The 25925-nt window shown below is 49.0% G+C and overlaps 2 protein-coding genes across 2 annotated transcripts in view; one reads left to right on the forward strand and one right to left on the reverse strand.

Annotated features, from left to right (window-relative positions):
- Positions 1 to 11899, forward strand: part of LOC129132189 (alpha-2-macroglobulin-like protein 1) — a 24256-nt gene extending 12357 nt beyond the window's left edge. The window contains exons 19-36 of the mRNA XM_054651222.2: positions 605 to 833; positions 1193 to 1316; positions 1497 to 1618; positions 2026 to 2077; positions 2464 to 2547; positions 2909 to 3085; positions 3390 to 3471; positions 4333 to 4489; positions 5082 to 5156; positions 5313 to 5484; positions 5962 to 6176; positions 6455 to 6670; positions 7468 to 7583; positions 8239 to 8329; positions 8615 to 8683; positions 9904 to 10006; positions 10689 to 10730; positions 11778 to 11899. Of these exons, the coding sequence (XP_054507197.2) occupies positions 605 to 833; positions 1193 to 1316; positions 1497 to 1618; positions 2026 to 2077; positions 2464 to 2547; positions 2909 to 3085; positions 3390 to 3471; positions 4333 to 4489; positions 5082 to 5156; positions 5313 to 5484; positions 5962 to 6176; positions 6455 to 6670; positions 7468 to 7583; positions 8239 to 8329; positions 8615 to 8683; positions 9904 to 10006; positions 10689 to 10729 (2125 nt within the window). The 3' untranslated portion in view covers position 10730; positions 11778 to 11899. The remainder of the gene's footprint in view (positions 1 to 604; positions 834 to 1192; positions 1317 to 1496; positions 1619 to 2025; positions 2078 to 2463; positions 2548 to 2908; positions 3086 to 3389; positions 3472 to 4332; positions 4490 to 5081; positions 5157 to 5312; positions 5485 to 5961; positions 6177 to 6454; positions 6671 to 7467; positions 7584 to 8238; positions 8330 to 8614; positions 8684 to 9903; positions 10007 to 10688; positions 10731 to 11777) is intronic.
- LOC129134718 (alpha-2-macroglobulin-like protein 1) overlaps positions 8179 to 25925 on the reverse strand; it is a 25592-nt gene continuing 7845 nt past the window's right edge. The window contains exons 11-36 of the mRNA XM_077174127.1: positions 25320 to 25487; positions 24858 to 25088; positions 24147 to 24210; positions 23622 to 23767; positions 23186 to 23335; positions 22792 to 22944; positions 22114 to 22198; positions 21220 to 21334; positions 20501 to 20726; positions 20262 to 20388; positions 19582 to 19703; positions 19065 to 19119; positions 18371 to 18454; positions 17241 to 17417; positions 17019 to 17100; positions 16086 to 16242; positions 15799 to 15873; positions 15282 to 15444; positions 14694 to 14908; positions 14349 to 14564; positions 14125 to 14249; positions 13726 to 13816; positions 12904 to 12972; positions 12448 to 12550; positions 12280 to 12321; positions 8179 to 8415 (exon numbers count right to left, since the gene is read on the reverse strand). Coding sequence (XP_077030242.1) covers positions 12281 to 12321; positions 12448 to 12550; positions 12904 to 12972; positions 13726 to 13816; positions 14125 to 14249; positions 14349 to 14564; positions 14694 to 14908; positions 15282 to 15444; positions 15799 to 15873; positions 16086 to 16242; positions 17019 to 17100; positions 17241 to 17417; positions 18371 to 18454; positions 19065 to 19119; positions 19582 to 19703; positions 20262 to 20388; positions 20501 to 20726; positions 21220 to 21334; positions 22114 to 22198; positions 22792 to 22944; positions 23186 to 23335; positions 23622 to 23767; positions 24147 to 24210; positions 24858 to 25088; positions 25320 to 25487 — 3240 coding nt within the window. The 3' untranslated portion in view covers positions 8179 to 8415; position 12280. The remainder of the gene's footprint in view (positions 8416 to 12279; positions 12322 to 12447; positions 12551 to 12903; positions 12973 to 13725; positions 13817 to 14124; positions 14250 to 14348; positions 14565 to 14693; positions 14909 to 15281; positions 15445 to 15798; positions 15874 to 16085; positions 16243 to 17018; positions 17101 to 17240; positions 17418 to 18370; positions 18455 to 19064; positions 19120 to 19581; positions 19704 to 20261; positions 20389 to 20500; positions 20727 to 21219; positions 21335 to 22113; positions 22199 to 22791; positions 22945 to 23185; positions 23336 to 23621; positions 23768 to 24146; positions 24211 to 24857; positions 25089 to 25319; positions 25488 to 25925) is intronic.

The following is a 25925-nucleotide window of genomic DNA, read 5'->3' on the forward strand; positions in this document are numbered from 1 at the left end:
CCAAATGATTCTAGGAATTTAACATCACACACTCTTGCAGGATGTAAAAGGCCTCCACAGATCCATAGCTCAACATTCTACACAAGGCAGGTCCTGTTAGATCAAGTTGTAGTAAAGCACTCTGTATCTCCAAGGATGGAGACTCCTCAAAATGCATTTCCATGTTTGACCATCCTCATGGTATTTCCTTATGTCAGGTCAGAATCTCCCACATTCCAGCTGTGTGTTACCTTTTGTTCTGCCAATATGCACCTCAGAAGAGACATGTTCCATTGTCTCCACACCTTCCCAATAGAGAATGTCACACCATACTCCATGGCATAGACTGGGTGTATAACACAGACCCCTGTGAGCTCTCTGTGCCCACACAAAAGAAGAATTTCAGGTGCAGCACTGCTCAGAATCAAATTTTGGGTTGCATTTTCCTCTCAAGTCATTCCTTGCCCACCTATTTGCTATTCTTCCCATACTTCTGTCCTACTTGCTAGGAATCCCCATGCCTTCACGTGCACTTCCATTTCATAGTCTGAATTTCTGCATTTGTCTTCCCAAGAGAAATCTGTCCAGGGTGGGGACAACCTCTTCCACTCTGTTTTCTCCTCAGTGATTCAGGGGCTGCTGAGCTAGCTGTCACAGTACCTGACAGTATCACAGACTGGAGAGCCATGACCTTCTGCACCTCGGAGAGCCATGGCTTGGGAATCTCAGAGACCGCCAGCCTGCGGAGCTTCAAGCCCTTCTTTGTGGAACCCACTTTGCCCTATTCTGTTTTCCGGGGAGAGTCATTTCCCCTGAAAGTCAAAGTCTTCAGCTACCTGAAGCAGTGCATGGCGGTGAGTGGCTCCCTCCAGGATGCTTTGGAGCAGAGGAATGTGTGGGAGCTCCTTTACTAATAGAGACCAAACAGAGGGGCTGCCTGCTTAGGCACTCGGCAAAGGACACCAAAGAAGTCGTTCCATTTAGTTCCACACAGAGCCATCACTGACCTGTTTATCCCTCCCCAGAAGCCAAACCTCACAAATGTGGATTGCATGTCCATGGGACACTGCTGGTGTCCCACAGATACTGCAACAGGCCATCAAAATACTTACTTACCCCTGACTTGTGGGATTGATTGTTATTTGAATCAAGGACCTGAATGGAAAAACACAGCAGCAGCAGCAGCTCTGTATCCCTTTTGTTTCACCTCTAGCTCCAACTTAGCCTAATGGACTCCAGTGATTTTGAGTTTCTTCATGAAAATGTCAGGTTCACTCTTTGCCTGTGCCCCGATTCAGCAAAAACATTTTCCTGGGATGTGAAGGCTACAAAATTAGGTAAGGGATCAAGGAAGGGGCAGGGGTGGGAAGCACTGGCAGAGCTGCTTGAGGAAGCCAGAGCTGGGCTGGAAGGGAGACTGGCCTTCTGTGCAAAGCATGAGTGAGCAGCCCAAGGCTGAGCAAACTAAAGCGTAGGCATAGATGTGCCAACCAGCCTCCTGATGTTTTGCTTTTTAGGGAAGGTGAATTTCACTGTCACTGCTGAGGTGGTGGAGCAGGAAGATGTTTGCACGGAGCGTACAGCGGTTGTGCCAGAGTCCGGAGGGAAGGACACAGTGGTTAAACACCTGCTGGTGAAGGTCAGGCTGCATTGCAGGGTTCTGGAGAGGCTGGGGCTGGGTTGGGCTCAAGACAGCCTGGTGAGTGGCTCTGGGAAGGAAGAGTCAGCTGGGGAGGTGGGCACATTTCTCAGGGAGACTGGTCAAGGAGCAATTCTAAGGGTAGATTGGACTGGAGCTCCTCCACTGGAAGGGACAGAAATGTCAGAACTGCTTGCTGGCAGGGCAGTGGGGTCAAAGGCCATGCAGCAGCTTAGAAACCTGCTTCCCAGTACAACTTCACTGTTGGCATGGATGTCTCTGCTGTCTGCATGAAGCCTTTTGTCAAGGCAAAGGGAAAAGGTGCTTGCACAAAGGTGGGGTGCTGCACAGCTGCTCTCTGATCTTACCTCTCTCCCTTCTGAGCTGACCAGCCTTTTCCCCACCAGGCAGAGGGGCAGCTGGAGGAGAAGACCCACACCTCACTCCTGTGCCCTGAAGGTAGGTGCAGAGTACTGTCTTACTGGGGCTGTGCTTATGCACAGAACAAAGAGATCAAATGGAAGCAGTGTGGTGTTTGAACAACTCTAGGACACTCTGGAGTGTGTAAGGAGCAGAAAGCCAGGGATCTTGGAGCTTTTATGGATAGGCAAAGCCATTCAGCCCTACCCAGTACTAAAAGCTCCTGGCAACATCACGCCACAGCCTAACCACATCATAGACCCTCACCCATGGGTGGCTGGATCTCTACCTGATCCTCTCTTTTGAATGCTGATTTCACCAACTGATGAGGTGATCCCAGACCTGTTCACACCATCTCCTGGGGGACACCTGTGTCTCTGCCATCTTCCTCATGCCTGTTGTTCTGATGTTTTTGCTGTTTGCAGGAACTTCAGCTTCAGAGACAATCTCTTTCACTATGCCAGAGAACACTGTCCTTGGGTCAGAGAGAGCCCACATCTCTTTCTTAGGTGAGTTTTTAGAAGAGTCTTGGGAAGTAGTACTTTTCCCTGCAGGACACATCTCTTCTGGTGCCACTGTGTCTTCTTTAGCAAACAAAGTAATGAAAGGGAATATGTACAGCAAGGAGTGATGCTGTTTTCCAGAGCAGTATCCTGTCTCTCCTGTACAAGTGGCACTGGATGGATGTATAATTTCACCAAGCCAGGGGAAAGACAGCCAAGTACCAAATCACTGTTCCTGCAGTCTGTAAACATCACATGGGCAGAGGTGAACTGAGTCTTAGCAGATTACCTGGAGAATCTGTGAGACCAGAATTGTTTTACGTGCAAGAATGTGCACGGCTCCCAAAGCTGTGGTTCTGTCCTCCAGGTGACATTATGGGAACAGCACTGGACAACATAGAAGAGCTTCTCCAGATGTCCAGTGGCTGTGGTGAGCAGAACATGGTTCATTTTGCCCCAAATGTTTTTATCACACGATACCTTGAAGAAACAGGACAGCTGACTCCAGAAATCAAACAGAAGGCCATTGGCTACCTGGAAAGCGGTGAGTGAATTCCTGCTTGTTAAGCTGGTGGTGTCCACCACAGTACTTGTGTGGAAGGAGCCTCAGCAGAGGCCTGGTGCTGAGCAGGATTTGTGCAGCATCCCTTGCCTGGCATCATGGTAATTGCAGCAGTGTAAATCAGGCTAGTGCATGTCAGCGGAACACACAGTTCATGGCACCCCTCTGCTAAATTCCTCAGAGATAATGCTCTCTGTAATGATCAGCAGGATTGGTGGGGCAGGTTGGCTCCTGGAGAACAGGACAGGCACACAGCATCTTCACTACCCCCAGCCTCTTCCTGCAGGATATCAGCAGCAGCTCCTGTACAAGCACACAGACGGCTCATACAGTGCCTTTGGTGAAGGAAGCGAGCCAGGAAACACTTGGTAAGCAACAATAACTGAGGAGCAAACGTTTGGCCGGGTCAGGCTTTAGCTGGCTTGGTTTTTGGTCTGGGGAAACTGAGGCAGTCTGAAGGTGTGGAGTTTTGAACAGAAATTGCTCCTGAGACCTTTTGGAAGGTGTCGTGTCTTAAGCCCAGATGGATATTAAGCACCACACAGCTGTTCGCTCAACACCATCCTCATGCCAAATCCAAAACATGGCACTGTAACAGCTACTGAGAAGAAATTAACTCCACTCTAGCTGAAACCAGAGCAATATCCATCTCTTACTCCATAACGTTTATGTCATGCCAGGTTTCACACTCCCCAATATGCCGTCACTTTCCCTATTTTCCCTGTTTTTCTGTTTTGACAAATATACAAAATCTTCCTCTTAGTCTTTGGGACACCTCTGTCAAATGTGACAATGAGCTAACCTGAAGTACTCCTCTCAGATTGTTTGTTCTTGAGCACCCCAAACAAGACTGATTCTGAAAACTTGGCAGCAAAGGCACCTTCTTTACAGGTTTTCAGAATGCTTGCTGCCCAAACAGGATTGTGAATGGGTCTGAGTGAGCTCACTAAATGTCAGCCCTCCAGGGCAGCAAAGCACCCTGTTGGAATTAGCGGAGCTCTGAAGGTCTGAAGAATTGAATTTTTTCTCTCTTGCTGCACATGGCTCTGACCTCAAGCTTCTTGAGCTCATGTGCACTGCTTCCAGTTCTCCATCTGCATAGGGACTGTGGCCTGCTGGTATTTCTACAGGGAGAATGTAGCAGAAGACACAGAGACTCCTGTCTCCTCTTAGAGACATGCATCGAGTGACAATTCAGTTCTATATCCTCCTTCCTTCCTTGGCTCTAGGCTTACTGCTCTTGTCCTGAAGACCTTCAGCCAAGCCCGGGACTTCATCCACATAGATGAACAAAATATAAAGGATGCTGCCAGTGCCCTGATTAAAAGTCAGACTCCATCTGGCTGCTTCAAGAGTGTGGGGAAGCTCTTCAACAATGGTCTGATGGTATGACATGTGTGTCAGTGGTGGTCCATAAGGTACTTCAGAGCTCCTTCACTTTCTGGTCCAGTTTGGGTGCCAAAAACAAATGAACTCTTGCAGGAGGAAGGCTCTGAAGTGCCCAGAGTCACCCTTGGGTGACACTCAGGGCTGCCTAGTCACTGTGGCACTTTTTCAAGTTATGAATGATGAAGGTTTGCATTTGATGATGTGCACTTGGGAACTGAAACAGTGCCCCGCCCTACCTCCATCTCAAGGGCTAAGACTCGCCACCTTGCAGCGGGGTTCTGGGAACATCACTTCCTCCTGGCATTGAAATCTGCTACTGAAAATCTTACATTTGGGAGGAGAAAGGGGAGGGTGCTCAGCAGAGGGAGGGAATCAGCTACCCAGAGGAGATTGGAGAACCCTGGCAGAGAAGTGCTCTGGTAAGCAGGACCTTTAAAAGTGGATACCATTCATGTCACTTCCATAGGAGAAGGAATAGGGCCAGCACTGTTGCCTGTGCTGGCATTTGCTAGGGGACCAGAAGGCACTGGAAAACTTTGCCCTCTCCCTTCTCATAGCATGCCTCATCTGTGTTTTGTGGTGTCTGCAGGGTGCAGTGGAGGAAGGCCTGGGGCTGAGCTCTGTGATAGTGATAGCTCTCATACGCTCGGGGATGCCTCACTCCGTGAGTATCAGCAGCAGGAGCGGGATGCGTGCGCAGCCTCTCGCAGCCAGTGCCTGGGCTCTGCCTTTGGTTTACACCCTCTTCTGCACACGTGAAATCTGCAGTCCCTTTCCAAACACCCTGCCCGTAACGAGAGTGCTTTCAATTGTATCCTAGGACCCAGTTGTGGGGAAAGCTCTGAAGTGTATAAGGGACCTGGTCCATGCTGACACTGGCAGTCCCAACCTCTACAGCCTGGCACTGGCTGCAAATGCCTTCGCAGTGGCAGGGGACAAGGCCCTCAGGCAGAAAATCCTCAAAAGACTGGATAAGGCTGCCACAATATCAGGTACCACAGACTCTGGGGCAGGAGGGAGGGCCACTGACAGAACTGTGTGGAAATCCCTGGGTTGAACCACCACTGGAATGGAGGGAAGGAGTAGAGGGGGGGCGGGTACTGCCAGAGCTTTGTGGGGAGTCCAAGGCTTGGCTATCCAAGCCTCAATTTGCCAAGCTGTCCCAGGTTATATCCACACTGTGAGACACATTGTCTCTATGGATGATCTCACAGTCCTGGCCTCCTAGTCACCCAAACCAGGGAAGCTTAATGGATATAGTGGAACTCCTCCCCAGCCTGCAAGCCAAAGGTTTTGCTGGGAAAAGCAGGGTGTGGTGAGCAAACAGGGAGCTATGCACGTGTATCTTGTCCAACTGCACTGTGTCCAATGTACATGTTTGTTTAGTACCTATATACAGGGGCTAGTAGAAATTCCAGGGTCACTAGATGCAGCTACACACTCCATTAATGTTCCCACTCCACCTCTAGATGACCAAATATTCTGGAGTCAACAGTCCAAACAGGAAGAAGATTCCCTATCTTGGTATCGGGCTCCATCTGTTGATGTGGAATTGACATCTAGTATCCTCATGGCTCACCTTACAAAGTCAAGTTTGTCATCAGATGAAATCCAAAAGGCATCAAAGATTGTGTCTTGGCTCACCAAGCAGCAAAACCCATATGGAGGCTTTGCTTCAACCCAGGTAATCCCCTTGAGCTATCATCATCATCATCAGATTTGATGCTGGTTTTTTGAGAGCAATGGATTCTAACAGCCCATTGTAAAAAAAGAAAAATTAATAAATTAAAAAAGGGTGTATGGTTTTACAGATCCTGGGATTTATGGATAATCCCATGCTAAAAGCCAAAGGGAAAGGCTCAACCCTTATTGTGCTATGGCTGCAGTATGAGGGAGGAAAAGGCTAAGGTCTGGGCATGCATAGGAAGCAGGAATCCCACTTTTCCTGATATTTTTCCTCAGGACACAGTTGCTGCTCTGGAAGCCCTAGCCCTGTATGCAACCAACATCTTCAGCATGGATAGCCCTGATCTTCAGGTTTCTCTCACTTCCAAGGGGTTCAGCCAAAACTTCCGAGTAGACAAAAGCAATCGCCTCCTGCTTCAGACAGTGGAGCTGCCAGCCATTCCCCAAGATTATACCCTGCGTGTGCAGGGCCATGGGTGTCTTTTCCTGCAGGTAAGCCCAGCCAGGAAGAAAAATTCTGTCTGGTGAAAAGCCTTGAAAGCCAGGAATGTGCCCCCTGTTGACAGAGTGACAAAACTATCCCTTGTCCCCTCAAAAAGGAAAGAAGCCCAGAAGTTTCTCTCTTTGATTAGGTGAAAAAGCCACCTCATAGGCCTAGGGGACTTCACCTCAAACTTAAGCCAATTGGACAGAAGCCAAAAAGTCCTGCCTGGACAATTTACTAGAAATAGAAGTGAACAAAGAAACTAGTTGCTTTTGTGAGGTGTTTTACCAGGAGCAAGAGCCTCTTGAATCTGGCTCGTTTTTTCTCTGTTTGTTATTTTGCCTTTTATTAAACCTTTTTGTTTCCAACACTGCAACAAAAGCCATCCTCCTAATTTTATGCCTCCAAAGGTAGCTGAGCTATCTTGGGTGAATAATAGACCTCCAAGAGCTTATGAGACCTGGCTCGAAGAGGCAACTATTACTCTTGCTACTTAGCCAACCGTGAAAACAAAGTGCTGTAGTAACTTGCAAGAATTTGGCCTTCAAGGCTGGTTGGGGTAACTGTGATCCAGCAGGAAGGTAACATCTACTCCCCAAATGAAATCTGGATCATCTCCATCCAGCCAGAGCAGCTCTTCTCCTCCAAGAAATCCACCAGGAGCAGTGCACTACCAGCAGAACCTCTGCTTCTGCCATGTGGTTTTCTCGACACCAATACAAGACAGCTGAGTCTAGCCAAGAATACTCTCCAGCAAAGAAAACCCTGCAATTCTCTGCCATCCAGCTTCTTTCTGTCCTGGCAGGCCATCCTGAGGTACCACATCCCTCCCCGGAGGAGCGAGGCCACCTTTGCTGTATCCGTGCAGACGGAGTGCACCGTGCCCGATGCCACCCGCTTCCCTGTCACCATCCGTGCTCGGTAGGAGACACTCAGCTGCCCCTTTCCTCCCCCAGCTGAGAGGCTTCTGGCACCACACCAGTCTGTTGCTGGCAGGGTTCCCCTTCACTCCTGGGGTCCAAGTGCTGAGGTGACCCCACTGTGCTCTCCCCAGCTGGGTGAGAGGCACAAGGTCCCAGAGGGGTGGCTCAGGCTGTAGTCCTGCCTTGTCCCCTGCCCCTCACCACAAATCCTCCCAAGGTCTGTGGGTCTCACCCCTGTCTAGGATTAGGTCTCAAAACACTAATGATGTGAAGGTCCTGTGGGACTGCCACCTACTCCTAAGTGTTCCCTCCTCTGCTCCCGGCTGACTGTCACACCAGTCTCCTCTGCTGTACTCCCACCTGGCCTGGGACAGAACTGCCAAGAGAACAGGCATAGGATCTGATATTCCCTGCCATGCATAAAGAAGGTAACACCATAAGCCTTCCAAGGAACTTATTCTCCTTGGCACAATTAAAAGCAAGATCAAGGGAAGCACAAAGATTTATTACAGTGCAGAAACAGGTATGCTTACAGGAGAAACACTGAAAAGAAAGGCACATTCCTCCACCTGAGTACCAAAGCTGGGCTGGAGTATCTGGAGATCATGGCTCAGAAAGTAACATTAGTGCTGTCCCCTGGGTTCCTGCTGCAGCTACACAGGGAACCGTGTGTCCACCAACATGGTCCTGATCCAAGTGGAGCTGCTGTCTGGATACAGCCCCGTGGCAGGTTCACTGGAAGAGGTGAGATTGTGAATTTGTGTCCAGCTGGGATGGGAACAGTGATGGATGTCCATAATGCAGGACTGTATGCTGAAATGTGATCATTCCTGTGGGCAGAGAAACAGGTTATTTTCTTCCTAAGAAATCCTTATACTCAAAGTCTCTTCCAAGCTGCACCCTGCCTTTCCCTACATCAACAGCTTCCCTGGCCATGTAAATATCTGCCCATACTCTCACAAGGACAAACAACCCTGAATATTTCTGCTTTTTATTAAAGGCTTTCTGATATTTTCCCCCTATTCTCAGCTAAAGAAAATGCCTTTAGTGAAGAAAGTTGAAAGCAAAGCTGACCAAGTCGTTCTCTACCTGGAGGAAGTAAGTGTAATTTGGGCTAACATCATCATTAAAGGGGCTATGGACTGACAGCTTTTATTCTTGTTTACTGGTTTCACTACTATTTTAACTATCCAGAGCTGTTGTTCCTGCATACCAGCCACATTTGCTGATCTGGAAAAGTGTTAGTTGGCAGTTGCTCATCCGTAGAGCCACTTACAGGGCTACTTAAGTTGAGTGAAACATGGGAAACTCTCACGTTAAGCCTACATCTGTTGGCACTGTTAAGTGACTTTTGAAAGTCCATATCTATGGTGCCTGGTTAGGACTGAGGAGTAGCAATAAGATCCATCTAGCAAATCCAAGCAAGCCTGAAATCTTAGAAAGCTCTTAAGCAACCTGAATGCAGCAGAGAGCACGCAAGATCACTGATGGATTTTGCCAAGATCCTTTGAAACGAAACCAGATGGTTGTGTGAACAGAAGTGCTCTCCACAGACTCATGAATCAACAGATTAACAACCACTCCAGCCTTTTTCTAGCTCCATGAATACCTAAACAGCACCAGAAATGAGACCTAGCATGTATTTAAAACTCCAGCATTTCTAAGGAGCATTTCTGTGATTCTTCATCCTCAGTTTCTGTCAGTAGGCTGAGCTAAGTTGGCCCCATAGGAGGTGGGTTAGTGTCACATGGATGCATTAGGCTTGCAGAGCTGCTGCTTTCATTACATCTACAGCACAGAGCAGAAAATGCAGAGAAATATTTCAGCTCAAGCTGCCAGGTAACACAAGGTGCACTGCAATCAACAGCAGGTCATGTAACTACTACCCTACAGCAGATGTTGGTCCACAACTTGTATTTGTCTGCTTAACGATGAGGGTTATGTCAGACTGAAGAATAAGAGCTGATGTAACTGTGAATAAGAAAGTAGCCACTGAGGCCAGGTGCATGAAGGAGCTCAGAGTAGAGCTGGATGGGAAGGTGGGATTGGTGGGGAACACTAGCACACCATATAGGTAGTGCGCACTGACTCCGTAGGTTTTTGATGTTCCTCATGAGTTGAGTCAAATTTGGTGACCAAAAAGGGGAGATAGTCACAGAATGGGAAGTAAAAGATATTTCTGAGATGGACTAGAAAGCAGAACAGATGTGTTACAGTGGTGTGGTTTCTACAGAGCCTGAGTGCAAGTAGGTGAAAGGGGCTGTCTTACAGGACTTTTCTGACCCTTTGTTTTTAATCCTTGCATTTCTTGGTCTTAGCTGACTAGACAGCCTCAAACCTACACTTTCCTGGTGGAGCAGGACATGCAAGTGAAGGATCATAAACCAGCTAATATCAAGATCTATGATTACTATATGCCAGGTGAGCTCAGATGCTGTACTGCAAAAACCACCCAAATGTACTTCTGGAAAGACAATTTCTGAATTTTGTTGAGTCTAAGACAATACCATCTCTCACCTCGTTAACTGACTGTCCCTTAGAAGCTCTCTAGGCATGAACTTAACCCATTGGTGTTCAAAATGGTAGGTCCTCCTCCCTCTGGCTCCAGAACTTGCAGGCCTGAAGCTGGTGTGTAGAACCACTGAGGGTCTGGCTCTCCCAACAAGAGTGGAGTAAGGAGCTGTGCTTTTGAGCACTTACTTTGTGGGAGACAGATAAAGCAGAGGGACCATAGTGGGGGGATGACTCAGAAGAGTAAGGGCCCCCTTAGAACAATAAAACCAAAACCAACTTGTCCTCTGTTCTGTGAGCTTCCTAGTGGGAAGAAAAGCTAGAAATGTGTCAGGGATTGCTATTTGTTGAGAAAGTGTGGAATTCACAACTGTGATGGAGCTCTTGGAGACTTGCAGCCTCCTGCCTTGGGTGAATCCTGACCAGCTTCAGAGTCATGGGCACACACCAGTGGTTTTGTGTGTCACAGAGAGGGGAGTTGTAGCCTGTAAATGGAGGGAACACCTCTCCTAGGAACAGTGGCTCAGTGCTGGATTGCTTTTGTGGGGTTTTGACAATGTGTCTCACCAGTACTTTCTTTCTTGTCTTTCAGAAGAAACTGCAGTGATGAGCTACAGTGTCCCGTGCAAGTGAGGTGAGGGCCCAACACCTCTTTTGTTATCACAGGCAGGGTCCTGAAGAATATGGAAGGGGAGGGAGATGCAGGCAAAGGCCCTTGCTCAAGAAACTTGCCAGACTGCAGGTCCAGGGTAGAAAGCAATTTGCAATGCCAAGTAAGGGTGAGTTCCTGTATCCCAGTGGTTAAACTGAGGGAAAGAGAACTGAAGTAGAAGATTTAATGTGACAAGATCATGACAAAGCTGGAAATGTGTTCCAGAAAACAAGGACTGCATGTACCAATTACTATCACCAGTCCTGGCCCTTTGCATCAACTACACTTTATTCAAGCCACCACAGTTCCCTTTCCTGGCACTTTCCCTGTAGTTTCACATCCCTCCAGCCCTGTGCACACAACGTACCATGCTCATCTTTACTGCAGGGCCAGGCCAGGTTTCAGTGCCAAGCCTTTCTCCATCTCAGCCTGGCTTCTGATCCACACTAGGGAATGGACACCTGCCCATCCTCTTCCCAGGCTGAGCAAAGACAAAGCTTAAGTTTGACCAATGCCTGCCACTGCTCTAAACTTTCACTTGCACCTGTGTGCTTTCCTGCCTACAGCCCACAAGACAGGGAAAACCACCTGCTGCATGAATCACCTGTAGGGAGGCACACAGCCCTGTCCTGGGATGTCTGCCACAGGCTCCACACCCTTACCAGAGATTGTGACATAAGCTTTGCATAGATAAAGTGAGAGAGAATCTTAGGTCATAAAACATTCTGAGGTGGAAAGGACCCACAGGGATCACCCAGCTCCTGTCCCTGCCCAGGACAGCCCCAAGAGTCACACCATGTGCCTCACAGCATTGTCCAAATGCTTCATGAACTCCATCAGTTTTGGTGCTGTGACCGCTTCCCAGGGAAACCCGTTCCAGTGCCCAGCCACCCTCTGGGTGATAAGAGCTCTGTCCTTCTTGGCCTGACAGTACTATTCGATCACAAGGTACAAAAAAGGCCCCTAAGTTCCCAGTGGTTAGTTTTAATACTTCATGAAGTTTTTTTTTGTCCTCTGTTGTCTTCACAGGAACAAGGATAGATCCCTCCTCTGCAGTCTCTACCATCAGTCCTTTGTCACCCCTGCCAACTGTCACATGGAGATACGAAGAAAAGAGAAAATGCTTGGAATTTCCTGCTGAGCAGTTAGTTCCTGGAAGGCTCAGACTGTGTGTGGCATCTTATTAAAAGTAGAAGACTAGAACTGTCTGATTGAATGATTATTCAGGTTTACTGTTTTTCTCCCAAACCAGGAAAATAGCATTTAAAAGCAGCTGGGAAAAATTAATTCTCTACCTCTGCTCATGTACAAAACTCTGCCCCTCCAGGTGCAGACGTGCACAGGAGGAGATAGAGCATTAAAAAAACCAGATCCATAGACCTAGAAACAGACACTTCCTGTTTCTAGCTGGGTACATGTTCCCCACTGCTTACCATTCCCCTTCCTGTCTTTGCTTATACTCCATGTTTCCTGCCCAAGACCCACCATTTCCTGATGCCACTGTTGTGTCACACAGGAACTTGCTGCCTACCTCAACTACAGACAGCACTGTATTCAGCCAAGGCTCGCTCCTCTGCAGAAGGAAATGAAGAAGGTGATTACACATGGATGCACTCAGAGAAGGCTGCATGTCTCTTCCCAGCCAGAGAATCAGGAACCTACCTGCCCGCCCCCAAATAATAGGAAATCTGCAACCCACCTGGCTGGTAGTAATCATAGATTTTGATGCTGGCTGGTTTCAGGTTCTTCACCTGAATTACTTGTTCCAGTTGCAGAGTGAAAGTCTGAGATTCATCATTGAGCTAGTGGAGATGGAAGGAAATTAGCAAGGAATGGGGAGAAAGAAGTCACAGCATCTTCATCTTCCCTGATTTGAATGTTTTCATGCACTACATTTCTCCAATCCATTAGAGATTCTGACTTGAAAATGGAGTATTGTGTGAGAGATAGCACACAATATTGTGCTAGGAATTTTCACAAAATTGTGTAGGAATATTCTAATCCAATGACAATGAAATTGGGCAATCTTCCTCTGCCCCCAATTCTACCAGGGCTCTTTTCTTACCTAGACCAGCCTCAGGCTTCTCACACAGCTCCTTGTCCTCTGACCTTTTGCTCTCACTGTGCCCCACCAAATGCTTTTGTTCTCACTTACCTTCTCCAGATAAATGTAGATCACATTAGCTTTCACTTCTATTTTCTTAACAATGGTTCTGTTCTCCAGCTAGGATAGGAAACAATAATGGAATGAAATTTGTGAGCATTTTCCTTAAGGATTCCTGACCTGAGGGAGCCAGTTTTTTATGGAGGGAAGGTATAGAGCTGAACTCTGTGTGGAATTGTGCATTTTTCAGTGGTTATATCTTTGCTAGTCTCTCTTGGACATCCCTTGTGAGCATCTCATGTATGAACCCCACTGACCCTGCCCAGGGCAGAGGAATCTCCCCCTCTGGAGACCAAAGGCTGTGTGAGTGGTATGTATGACTGATAGGTTGGTGAGCAAATGGGTGCAGGCACCAGTAGACGTTCTTATTTAATCTCACTGAGTGTTCAAATGCTTTTAAAGACCTGTATGAGGGCTGTGATTAAATTTATGATTTAATTGGAAAACAATTCCAATTTAATTTTAATTGGAAAACAAAAGAATCTTTTTAGCTAGAGCTGGAGTATCTCTGAGAAATCCTGTCTTAGACTTTCTGACAAACAGATCCTGGTGTCAGCACACCCAGCAGTACACTTTGTTTCTGGCCCAAGTCCAAGTACTGCCAGTGGGAGAAGATGAACCACTCTGACCTCCCTTGTGGGGGCTGTAGGAAAACAAGAAGTTTTGGTGCAATTGCAACAGCAAAGGTTGCAATTGCACCAAAATTAGCTACAAATTTAGCTACTGCCTGGCCCGAAATGAACAATTCTCAACAGGAGCAAGCAGGCAGGATCCATTTACCACAGCTGGGTTTTCTTATTCCGAAGTTCTTACCAACATTCTGGATCTGGAAGTCATGATGAATCCAGATAGCAGGGAGACCTCTATGATCACCATGTTGGATGTGACTCTGCTCCCGATGTAGCTGGAGAAGAAAAAGCAGACAGAGGGTCTGACTCTGTGAGGAGAGTGCCCTCCCAGCCCCTCTTCCCTCCACCACCACGCCCTGAGCCAGGTGTCCCATCTGGGACTGGGGCCATAGCAGCCACTGCTCCCCCTCACAGGAGTTAGACAGCACCTTCCCCTCCAAGCCTTCCACCTGTCCGATTCTCCCTCTGTCTGTCCTGTTCAGCCCAAGGGCCGGGTCTCTCCATCAGAGCCCTGAGACCTTCCTGGCTGCTGTCCCCAAGCTCACTCCATCTTGCTGGAGCAGGAAGCAGCCCTTGGAGTCACCTGGCGAGGACGCGGACGGTGAAGAGGCGCGGGTTCGCCTGGCTGCAGTTGCTCAGCTCCGTGCTGACACGCAGCGTGAAGGTCACAGGAGTCCGTGGGGAAAGCTCGTGGTACCTCAGCACTGTCTGCAGGATAAGGGCCAGGAGTAGAAAACACAGGCATGATCTCGCGCAGGAGAAAAAAGGCAGAGTCCTCCCCTGCCCAGGCTCATCCCACCTGCTCACCTGAGCCAAGACGCAGCCGCTGCCGTGGGCCTGCAGCAGGAGCTGCCCCGGGATCTCCACCAGCGCCGCCTGCTGCACCAGCAGCCGCCTCTGCCGGCTCACCTGGAACGCCTTCCCAAAGGCCCTCTGGGACCGCACCCTCAGCACGGCCGGCCCTGAGGTGCTGAACGCCCTCGCTGCATATTTCGCTAAGGCTTGCAAGGCAACAGCCGTGTCCTGCAGAGGGAGAGACAGGCTCCTCTGAAAGCATCCGCCGTAATGGCACCGGCTTGGAACAGGAATTCCTCAAGAGGACTTGTGCTGCCAAGCTGGGCTACAAAAGGCTCCACAGGGAGCTGCTGTTACCTGGGTGGAGGCAAAACCCCCGTCGGCATTTTGCTGCCGGGTCAGCCAGGCCACGATGGCAGCTGCGGTTGTCATGTCACCGGCGTGCAGCCGTGCCTTGGACAGGTAGGCCAGGAGCACATAGGCGGTCAGCTCTATGTCCACGGACTGAGTGCCAGGCCAGAAGTCTGTGGAGGCTGGAGAGCTTGGCTTGGGGCTCCAGTGGATTTGTCCTCCTGCAGAAGGAAAAGGATTATGAAGGCTGTTTAGGGAGGACATAATTTGGGTTTCAGAGGAAACAAAGCCCACAGTGCTTTCAGGGCTCCTTCAGTACATTCCCTATACTCAGGCCAGGATTACTTTCTTCACCTTGTTTTAGCTCACAGACTCCTACCTCCTTCCTCAAAGGGATCTTGAATTCCTCCAGTCTGAGGAAGCTATTTCTAAGCCATTCTCACAGTTTGTGAAATACCTTACGGTATTTTCAGTAACACAATGCAGTTACTGCACAAATACAAGGAGTATCTTATATATAAATGCATTATATATAAATACATATATCATTTTTGACTGCTGTAGCTCGGCATACGTTACTCCAGCAGGCAGCACCTGATTTGATGGCCTGTTCCTCCAGTTTGTACAGCAGCTCCTGGGTTGTCTCATAGTCCCCAGCCAGGGCAAAGGCATAGGCCAGCAAGGCTTCTGTGTAGATGTTGGTGATGTTGTGAACCACCTTCTGCAGGCAGCGGAGAGTAGTCTGCATCAGCTTGCCCTGTGTTGGGAGGAGAGAACGTGCCAAACTCTGACAGGGGTGAAATAGAGGGCTAGGAGCCACACTATGTCTTCCCAACATAGTTCCAGAGAAACCAAATAATTTACAGACTGTCTTCAGAAAATGGGCAGTGCAGCCCTGATGTGCACTGGGAGCCATTCCCACCAAGCACTACTGCATCAGGCCAGTTTCACAACACTGGCTCTTTTGAGGAATGACTTCACCATTTGACCAAACATTGACTCATTCCCAGAAGCTCCCTCCCAGTTCATGGCCTGGAGAAGACCAGAATCACAAGTTGGCATACCCCCGTGGTGGTGCCCAGGAGAGCAGGAGGGAGCTGAGTGTGCTCACCTGCAGGGGCAGACCCATCTCCAGCAGTGCTGCAGCAACATAGGCCCCCAGAGAGACTTCATCATCCATGTTGCCCTGTGAGGGGAACACATCTTTCACTCTTACAGGCTGTTAGGAGGGCCCTCTCCTCAGAAGGAAAAGCATTGCTCTCATGTTTTCCTTCTCTTTAGGGCTTGCACAGGTTGCAGAATGACTTTCTAGGATCTTTTGGGATCCCACTATCTTCTGCTGACAAAAATCTCTCCAGTCATTCCCCAGCAGTGCTACCTGCCCTGGCCCACCATTACCTTTAGGGAGGAGTGAAAAAAGTTCCCTTTGGTGGCAAAGCAGCCACTGGGGAGTTGGTTTTGCTCTAGCCAGCGCAGGGCATCCTGGATGTTCTTGTCATCTATGTAGATGTATTTTCTGGCTTGGCCAAAATTCTTGAGTACAAAAGCTGTCAACCTAGCAAGAGGATTAGTTGTGAGAAAAAGAGGCAAAAAAAAAAAAAAAAAACCAGCAAAGAGAAAGTCAGAGGTCTCCTGGTGCTTGTCCCTGAACTAGTGACATAGCGGGGATGCAAAAAAAAAGAGTAATTTTCATAAAGAAAGTCAATCTAAAAGTGGAAATGGTCCACAGGACTCAGCTCAGTGTCTCCTCTCCCTGCCTCTGTCTCCACAGATATATTACTTGCATACTACTTAGTGCTTTACTCAGTAATTTCACCCTCCCACTCCTACTTTTACCTGTTCTACTTCATCTCCTCCAAATTACTGAGACAATCTGGAATTCACCCTTTGCTTCCTCCCTTCCTTTCTCCATTTATCTTAGCCAAGCACCATAGGTGTAAGTTGTGCCAAGGCAGCTCCTCTCCACTCACTGAGGAGAGGATTTTTTATTGCCCTCACCTGATTTTTTTCCAGACATGTGTACCCCTCTTGGCTGCCAGGTCATCAGTAGCATGACCTGATGTTGTCTGTGGGCCAACAGCAGGGGCATAGAGACAGAAAAAAAGACCTTTCATTCCCTGGGACCACATCTTTGCTGTTCCACTTTCCCAAAAACTCTGCTGCCCTGCCTGACTGCTTTTTCTAGTGGCTCAAGTGCCTCAGACTCTCCCTGTCAGAGAGTTCCTTCTGTCTCCATCCCAAAGGAAATCTTGTCAGCTTCCTCAGATCCATTAGGTGCTCTAACCCAGACAGGAAAAATCAGAAGTGAGGAGGGATGTTTGCAGTGCTTACCAAGTGTTTCCTTCTCCATCCTTCTGCCCAAAGAAGCTGTAGGAGCCATCCCTGTGCTTGTACAGAAGTTGTGTCTGATACCCTGGGGAGATGGGAACAGTGATTAATGTAGCCCAGTAACACAGAGGGGACAGTGCTGACAGAGTGGGTGCAAGGGCAAGAGTTACTGGTACGTTGGCCACAGGGGAAGGCAGAGGGGCAGGGTGGCTCTGTTGCACTCACCATTGCGCAGGAATCCTGCTGCCCTGGCCTTGATCTCAGGGCTCAGCTGCCTCGTCTTCTCCAGGTACTGCAGCACATAGACAACGGGGGCAAACAGCACCATGTTCTGCTCCCCACAGCCATGGGGCAGCTGCACCAGGTGGTCCAGGTTCTGCAGTGCCAACCCCATGAGGTCACCTATTCAAGGGTGCAAAAAACAAAGAAAGTGTAAATATTATTTGAGATGCCTTTTCAGCCAGGCAGGGGGTAACAGTGCTTTATCTCAGCAGGGGGAAAGCACTGGAGAAAGGAGGAGAGAGAAGCAAACAACTGAATGCAAGATGGAGAGTGGTGACTGTTTTGCCTCTTTACAGCTTGGCATCATGACAACTTTATGGAGTCCCTGGAGATAAGTTCCCCTTATCAGCTTTTGCATTCTGAAGGGCTCCAGCTATAACAAATACTGTTTGTAAAAGGCTGTCAGCAGAGCTGCACCTGCTCAGTCTGTGTCACATAGACAAGCAAATGTAACAGCACTCAGGGAAAGGTTGAAATGCCAGGTCTTTAGCCAGGCCTGTTCTACCCAGCCATATGTCAAGCATCAAAATGTGAGGAAGCCAGCAGGGGTGCTAGTCAGATGGTGTCCACACATCCTCCAGCCAGTCAGAAAAGCCTTGTGTTTTCCTCTGTTGGGCTTCTGTTGCACAGTATTCATGGCTACTTATGCCAGGCCTGGCTTCATACCAGTTCTGGCCTGCAAAACAAGTAGATGTATTTAATGGTAGGATGGCCTGTCCTAGTACCCTCTCCAAAATGTTCCTTTGCAACTTTATAATGCTGAGAAAGATTTCTTCTCTCCAGGAGCTTCTGCTGTAGCATGGTTTTGAGCTTTACTGTTTGTATCTACACAGAAATAGCCAAGGTCCAAAGTCTCTGCTCCAAGGCCCTAGCTAGAAAAAGAAGGATTATTCTCCTGTGCAGATTACTCTTCCATTAAAGCGAAACATCTGAAAGCTTGGTGTTTGCAGGGAATAGAAACACAGCATCCTCTCTTCTGGGCAGTTTCATGCCAAGTGGATCCTCTGACACCAAGTTAAGCCTTGCCCTGACACAGACCAGCACTCTGTGAACCCACAGTAGAGGTCACTTACCTGTGATGGAAACGGAAGCCCTGGCAGAAGCCTTGACTACATTGTCAGGGAGGCGAAGGGACACGGGTTCTTCAGCCACGTTTCCTGATAACAGCAGGATAAAAGGTGTAGCATGAAAAACCAAGCCAAAAGCCCCTAACTGGAGAGACAAGACTGGCCCAGCTAAGTGGGACACAGCCTACATCCTGCTCACACTGACTGTCCTGGTCATTGCACCAAGTGCATTGCCTGAAATCTTTTCAGATTAGGCCATACATGAGAGCTGCTGGTGGGGCCAAGGGCCCACCAAGCTTCACTTCAGCTCAATTCACTGCACTTCAGAAGGCTCACACGAATCACAGCTGGACATCACTCAAGGGAGGACATCCTGGCGAGACGTGCACTGCTGCAGGGATGGGGTGGGAGGGTTGGAGCACCTCACACTGGTGACTGCCAAGCCCCAGGAACATCCCAGGGTTGCACTGTGAGAAGGAGACTACAGAGCAGGATTTTGCCACTTATACTCAGCAGCAAATTCATGTGAGACAGTGCATGTGGGAGTAATATTTCTTATTCATCCGTGGCTGATAGGAAGTGAAATTTCCTATGTGAAAAATAATTTCAAAACATTCTTTCATGAGACCTCCCACAGTTTAGTTCTACTTTCAGGTGTATTTATTTCAGGCTGCAGAAGCCATTGAGGCTGTGCACATACCTCCTCTTGGGCACAGAAGGGAGCTGTAGGACTTCTCCACTAACACACCCTCTGGCTGCCAGGGCAGAAACGTGCATGTGGGACAGGAGAAACAAAAGTACACATAAAATTCCCAAATGACACCAACATTTCAGAGAAAGTTCAAGTCTGAATTCAGAGGTCAGGGACTCCACCCTCCTCCTTTTTGGCAGGTCTGCCTGCTTCACTGCTCAAAGGATCAAGAGTTAGCCCAAGGGACAGGGCTCTCTGGCCACTGAGCACATACAAAAGCTCAGGTACAGCATGAAAAGCAGGGAAAGGTACAGGAGAACACAGACATAGGAATGCAGCTCAAGAAAGAGTACTTCAAGAACAGGTTTGGCTAGGTCCTGGGAGAAATGAAGTGATCTAAGCCACAGCTTTGGTATACTATTGCTGGCCAAAATTTGAGGTGATAAAACTATTTAGCCCACCTCAGGCTGCCTTCCCCCTTGGGCAGGGATATCATAGACAGAAATGAGGCTGTTCTTGTACTGACCTGGACCAGCAAGTGTTTGGTCAGTGTGTGCCTCCCCCTCAGGGCAGCTGGCAAGGGCTTCCTGCCCCCACACCGTGACGTTGGGTCCAGCACCTCTGTCCTCACTGAGATGTTCAGAGTCCCTAGCAAATAAATTCAACAGTCCTTTTTTTATACCTGTGGCCAAATGGAGTAAACTCTCTTTAACCCATAGTGACCTGAAATGCTTTGGATTGTTGGTCTTCATGGTGGTTTGGCCAGTAAAGGTGAGCCAGCCAGTGCTGACAGCTTGTTCAGACACCCTGAGCATGAGGAAACTCAGTAACATCTCACCAGCAGTGACTTCACTGCACTGCAATGACTTGAACAACAGAGGGTCCAGCAGCCCTCAGAACCCAGCATGCCCTTCCCATTGCATATGAAGCACAGGACCAGCAATACAAAATTCCCCCACCCACATCCACACAGCGTCCTCCTCCCTAGCTGTTGCCATAGCCCTCTCTTTAGGAGTTCCTTCCCTCTCTGGTGAGTCTGTCTAAGAAGAGAGAAAGAAAGCAAACATAGTGGATTGCATATTCCACCATTAAGGACAGACTTCAGGATTCAGAGGAGACCTGGCTCTGCCAACTTCTCTGGACCTCCCACACTCTTTCACTTCAGTTTTGGGGTTCCCCATCACCAGTCCCTTTTTGCTGCCATACCCAGTTGGACTGCTGTCACATTCCACATGAAGGTCTTGGACTCCTCTGCACACAGACACTCCTTGTCCCTGCAAGTCTGACATGGCTCCACCTGGAAGTCTGAGGATTTAGCCAGGGCCACCTGGATCTGCGGGAATGACAGATGCAGGTGAGTGACTGGGCAGCTCAGGTGAGATGGCTTGGCACCATGAGCTCTGAAACTGGAGGGCAGAGTAGGCCTGTCCCACACAGTGACACACCTGCATGCACTGCTGCAGGTAGCTGAAGACAGTGGCTTTCATCAGGAAGGTCTCTCCATGGATGACGGAATATGGCAGCGTCACGTCCACAAAGAAGGGCTGAACTGTTCTGAGGCTCGTGGTTGGGGCAAGGCCAAACCCCCTCCCAGCCAAGCAGAACATCTTGACTTTCCACTCTGCAGCAGCAGCAGGTGCTGTGACTGAGACATTCCTGCTGCCATTGGAGCTGAGAGGAAGAGAGAACTTGTCTGAAGAGATTCATCTGCTAGTGGAGAGGAATGAGAAGTGCTCATAGCCCTGCTGATGGAGGTGACACAGGTCCTCATGCTTGGATCAGCTTCTGCTGTATTGCCAATGACTTTTGCTCCAGTGGCTCACAGCAAGGCACTTCTCAGCAATTTTTTCCCTAGAGCCATAAACCCTCTTTAAATGCCATCAGTAAAGGTTTTATGTCCTTCTTCTGAGCAAGACACTGCCCAAGCATTCCAGCTCTGTACACTCATGGTCATTTGGACTGGAAGTATACTCCTGTTCCTTAAATCTGTGTACACTTCAGCACCTCAAAGTCTACTAGTTTGACACTCTACAAATGTAGGGAAGAGCCCCATAATTTGCATGCAGAGGTCTCTTTGCATCTCTTTTACACAAACTCAAGGCAACCAAGTCTCTACAGCAAAGGGGCATCCTTCTGTCCATTTGTAAAGTCAGGAATAACTTACCCAACAGAGTACATATTCCAGATCCAAGTTTCAGGGAAAAAGTGGTGAGATCTTCTGTGAGTTGTAAATTGGCGATGTTCCTCATTGATTCTTTGATCTTCTATAGAAGGCACCCCTGAAGGAAAGAGCAAGGAGTCCCACCAGAGTGCGAGAGGTGAATCCTGCCAACCATAGACAGTCTTGCAGTGAGGCTGGAGGCAAAGCAGGCAGTTAGAGAGACATAGGAGAGTCTTCCAGAGGAAAGCACAAGGGACTGGACTGATTTCATGGGAGAGATTAGAAATGAAGGCAAAAGAGAGTGATAGCGGGAGAAGCAGCTTGCAGTGAGCTGATTGCAAGGTTTCCAAGACTTGGTTAGACAAAGCCCTTTTCTGACCTGACCCAGAGATTTTGCTTAAGAGACTGACAACCTCCAGAGAGCCGTTCTAACCAACACTTCTATAATTCTGTGAGTACTAGAACTGTTTGCTTGCTGCACAAAGCTCACATTCCACAGCAAGCAATGGTTTAAATACAGGCAGGCACATGACCCAGCTTAGTACAGTTATCAAGAGCAAACTGAGACACAGAGGAAGAACATGAGGCTGTCTCTGTGGCCACAAATGGGGACCGAAGCTGGGTCTCAGTACAGCCTGAGGAGTGGGAATAGACACTGGGAAACAGATCCTGGGTCCCGCTTGGGTTTGTCTGTGAGGAAAGGGAGTGTCATCCTTTAGTGTCAGGGAACATCCAGGTAGTGATGTTCTTCAGAGCCCTTTTTTATGAGGACTGGGTCACTCCTACTAAGTCTGGTGGACTGTGGGGGCAGCACCCGGTACTCCTAAGAGAGACAATATTCACCACAAACAAACCCCAAAGATCTCATGTCCCAGGTAGGCTCAAAGTGCAGCTCACCTATGATTGGCTTCCTATCCATGCGACGGGAGCATTGAGAGGGCTTCTTGATTACAAGGTTTGAGAAGACTTTCAGTCCCATGTTCTATTAGGAAAAGAGGGAGGGCAGGGGAGGCAGAAAAGCATCTGTGAGTGGGGAAGACTAACTGCTGCTCTTCAAATTACTCTGGAAAAACAAAGACCATTCAGTGCCCAGGCAGCCCAGAGCAGCACTGGCCCAAGCAGACACAGTGCTGAGGGAAGCATGAAGGAGATCTGCCCTTAAGACACCAAGAGGTCTGCCTGGGACCTGTCCAAAATAGTGGCAAAGAGCAGCTAACAACTAAGCCATGGCAACAACCCATGGTCTAATGCTTGGGATTTCTCCCTATCTTTCTTTTCTCTAATACTGTAGACAAACAGTACACAGCCCAGGAACTCATTCCTCATTCCCATTCAAGTAAAAAAAAATGGGAGTTTGAAGGTCCAAGATTTCATCACCTTGCTTTGTGCACATGTGGAGGGAAATATGGATATTCCTACTCAATGGGGTTGTACACCTTTTGAGACAACACAGTTCAGCCAGGGCAGACAGCAGGGTCAGTCTAGAGGAGGAAAAGCCTCTCAGACTGCTTGGGGAGAAAATACCTCTGATGCCCATAATTGCAACAGCTCTGGGGAACATCATGCGGTGATTACCCGGAAGAGGTTGAAGATGTCAGCCTGAAAGGAATGTTGTGGCCTTCCTCGTAGCAGAGACGACAAGGACTGAGGCTGCGCACAGTGATCTGAATGCTCTTCTACTTGGGCAGGGTATCCACGTTGGAAGGCAGCGGGGAACAAACCATAGACCTAGGCAAACTCACAGGCAGGGAAGGATTGGGCAAGGAGCAGATACCTCCAGATGCTTCACTCCATCCTCCCCTAGCATGCACATCAGTTCCTGTCCTTCTTCCAAGGCAGGACCTGCTTTCTCCTTCACACACAGACCTCCTCATTCATTGGCTCCCAGCACCCCTTGCCACAGCCCCTGCCTGCCTCACCCAGCTCATCCATCACTCCTGAGGTTTTGCCTGGTTGCACAGACACTCACCATTTGGCTGGTCAGCTCATGGTCTGGTCTGGTGGACAACATGTTTTCATCCACTGCCTGGACTGCACACAGAGAGCCGGGTGCTGCCTGCAGCTGGAGCTGCACTGCTGACCCTGCCTGGGCTTCTTTACCTGAGAATCCTACCTTGACCTGGAGCAACACACCAGGAAAGGAATATGAAACAGAAAGAGGTGTGAGGAGGATGACAGACCAATGGCACAGGCAGAAAGAGGAAGACTAGCTGGAATCTCCCCTGCTCAGCCACTGCTATCGGAAGTCACTGATGAAGATTTCCTGGTCCCTGGGCACTGTGCTGCAGATACCCCTTCCATCTCTTCTGCCCAGTTCTCTCTTGGAAGGATCTGAGGGTCTCCTTCCCTCAAGCCTCCTGACTCCTGCTCATCAGCTCTCCCCCAGCCACAGAGGTGAGTCTCACCTGGTTTTGGAAGCACAAGGCAACATCCAAGCGGATGCTGTCAGCTGTGACCCCTCCGTTGGGGAAGATGGCGTACACCACTAAGGAAGGTGACGGGGACAAGTTGGAAGTGAAGGTCAAAGGGATGGAGAACGAGCCCTTCAGCACTGAAGAAGGAAAGGCAGAATATTATCATCATAGGCCCACTCAGACCTCCTTCTGCCCTTCTTCTTTTTGTGCTATATAATCTCAAAATGTCAAACCAATTCGTGCTGCTGCACTGTCTGCCCTCTCCCTCCAATCTCTGACCCTAAGTATTCCATCTTCCCCTACATCCTCCCAATCTCTCTTCCCATCATTTTTTCATTGTGTCTTTTTGCCCTCTTCCACATTTGACACAATTGCTTCTTCAGCCTGCCTGTGTCCTGTTTGCTGACTGCTCCAGACCTATAGATTGTGGAAATTTGGGGGAAGCTCCAGCAATTCTCATGACCAACCTAGAAACCAACCAGGTGCAACTGTTTCCACTTCTCTGCCACGACTTACTGTTCAGTCTCCCCATATGGATATTCCTTTGGCCCCTGACAACAATTCCAGACTTGCCAGTGACCTGCAGGAGGAGGGACATAGGATGAGCAGACTGCTGATTGCCACCAGAGTGCATCCACACTTACTTATGTGCCTCTGGTTCTCAAAAGCAAAATAAAACCCCCAAAATTAACTGTGGGGTCAATCCAATCCCAGACTTGAGGAGATTTGCAGACATCACAGCTGGGAGGAGAGGCTTTAACATGGGAGTCTCTGGTCCAGTCTGTTCAGTGAGGACAATGTATGGGTACTGGGTTCACTGCAGATTGGTGAGTGATAACTAAAGTGCTTGTCCTCTGGTAGGCTGGCCTCCAGAACAGACCAAAGTTCCACTGAGCAGCTGTTTAATAACTAGAGTGAAAAATGGATACCCCACCTGTTTTAAAGGGAGAATAAACTTCCAGATGCAGCCTTGGCGGAGGCTAAGGGGGTGATGTGTTACAAAGACAGAAACCTCCTTCTATCCATGGAGGTGGCTGGAGCCCCAGCACCCAGGATCACAGTGTGGCCAGGCCAAGCCCTACCAGGTGTAGCATTCACCCAGTCCCCTGAGAACAAGGTTTAGCCTCTCCCTCCTGGGATGACCTAAATTATATCCTCAGCTTTTCAATAAGGTCTGGTCCTGCCAGTGCAGCCTTTCCCCCCAGGTTGTCTACTACCCTTACTCACATAATATGCAAAACTTATACGGCTGGTGTCTTCTCCCAGGTCATCCCTGCTGAGTGTGAAGGTCACCTGGACATTCTGCTTCAGGCCACAAGGCAGTGTTTCTGTGGGTGGGTGTATGTCCAGGAAGCTCTTGGTTGTGACATGGAAGGGCTGCAGGTGATGGTAAGCGTTCGTGTAAGGGAAGTCAGGCCTTCGAGGAGTGCGCATGAACTCCTCCAGTGTGAACCTCCCCTGGAAGGGCACAGAGACACACAGAAATGAAGAGTTCATGCTTCAGTGCTTCGTTAGGCTGTCATCAGCTTGGTTTGGGAAAGGCTGTTGGCTTGGTGCCTTCCAGCTGGCTCTGTGCAGAGCTGTGTGGTGAGCCCAGGCCTGAGCTGGCAGGGGGCTGCAGGGCAGGAGGGGGGAGCACAGGTCGAGCTCAAGGGTTCTCACTGTCCCATATGCAGAGGTGGTGTTTACCTCCAGAGAGACTGATGAGCTGTTCCAGGCAGTAGTGTCGAGGTTGAATGATGCTATCCCACTGTCATCTGTGATGTACGTTTTGATAAACCGACGCCTCATGAACCTTATCACAAGATAAACTTTCCTGTTCTTCATACCAGTTCCATAGTGATCCTGAACCTTAATCTGGTGACAACAGGGTGAGGCAGGAAAGCCAAGGTCAGATATTTCTTCCAAAGTCGTACCCAAAACCTTCCTATCTCTGACAAGCATAGACCTTCCTGTGTAGGTCACCTACAGACTTCAGTCTGGCCCCAACAAGACAGGAGAATTGTACAGCTCCCTCATCTCTGACGTGAAGCTGAGCGTGGTTCAAATCTGTCTGCTCCAAAAGGTGTGTGTGGCTAGAACATGAGGAGTTTCTCTCCTAGCCTACAGCTGAGACATCCTTGCATTCCAGCATCCCTGCTGAGACACCACTCATTGCTCTCAGCAGACACTGGAGGTGCAAACACAAGAGGGAACCTGAAATGCAGCAGCTGTGACTACACTGTCAAGCAATGAGACACAGTGCAAGGTAAAGTACTCTGTCTGAGGAGCAGGAAATGCTTTGGGTCAGCTAGA

Source organism: Agelaius phoeniceus, chromosome 2, assembly GCF_051311805.1.
Source record: "Agelaius phoeniceus isolate bAgePho1 chromosome 2, bAgePho1.hap1, whole genome shotgun sequence".
Classification (NCBI taxonomy): domain Eukaryota; kingdom Metazoa; phylum Chordata; class Aves; order Passeriformes; family Icteridae; genus Agelaius; species Agelaius phoeniceus.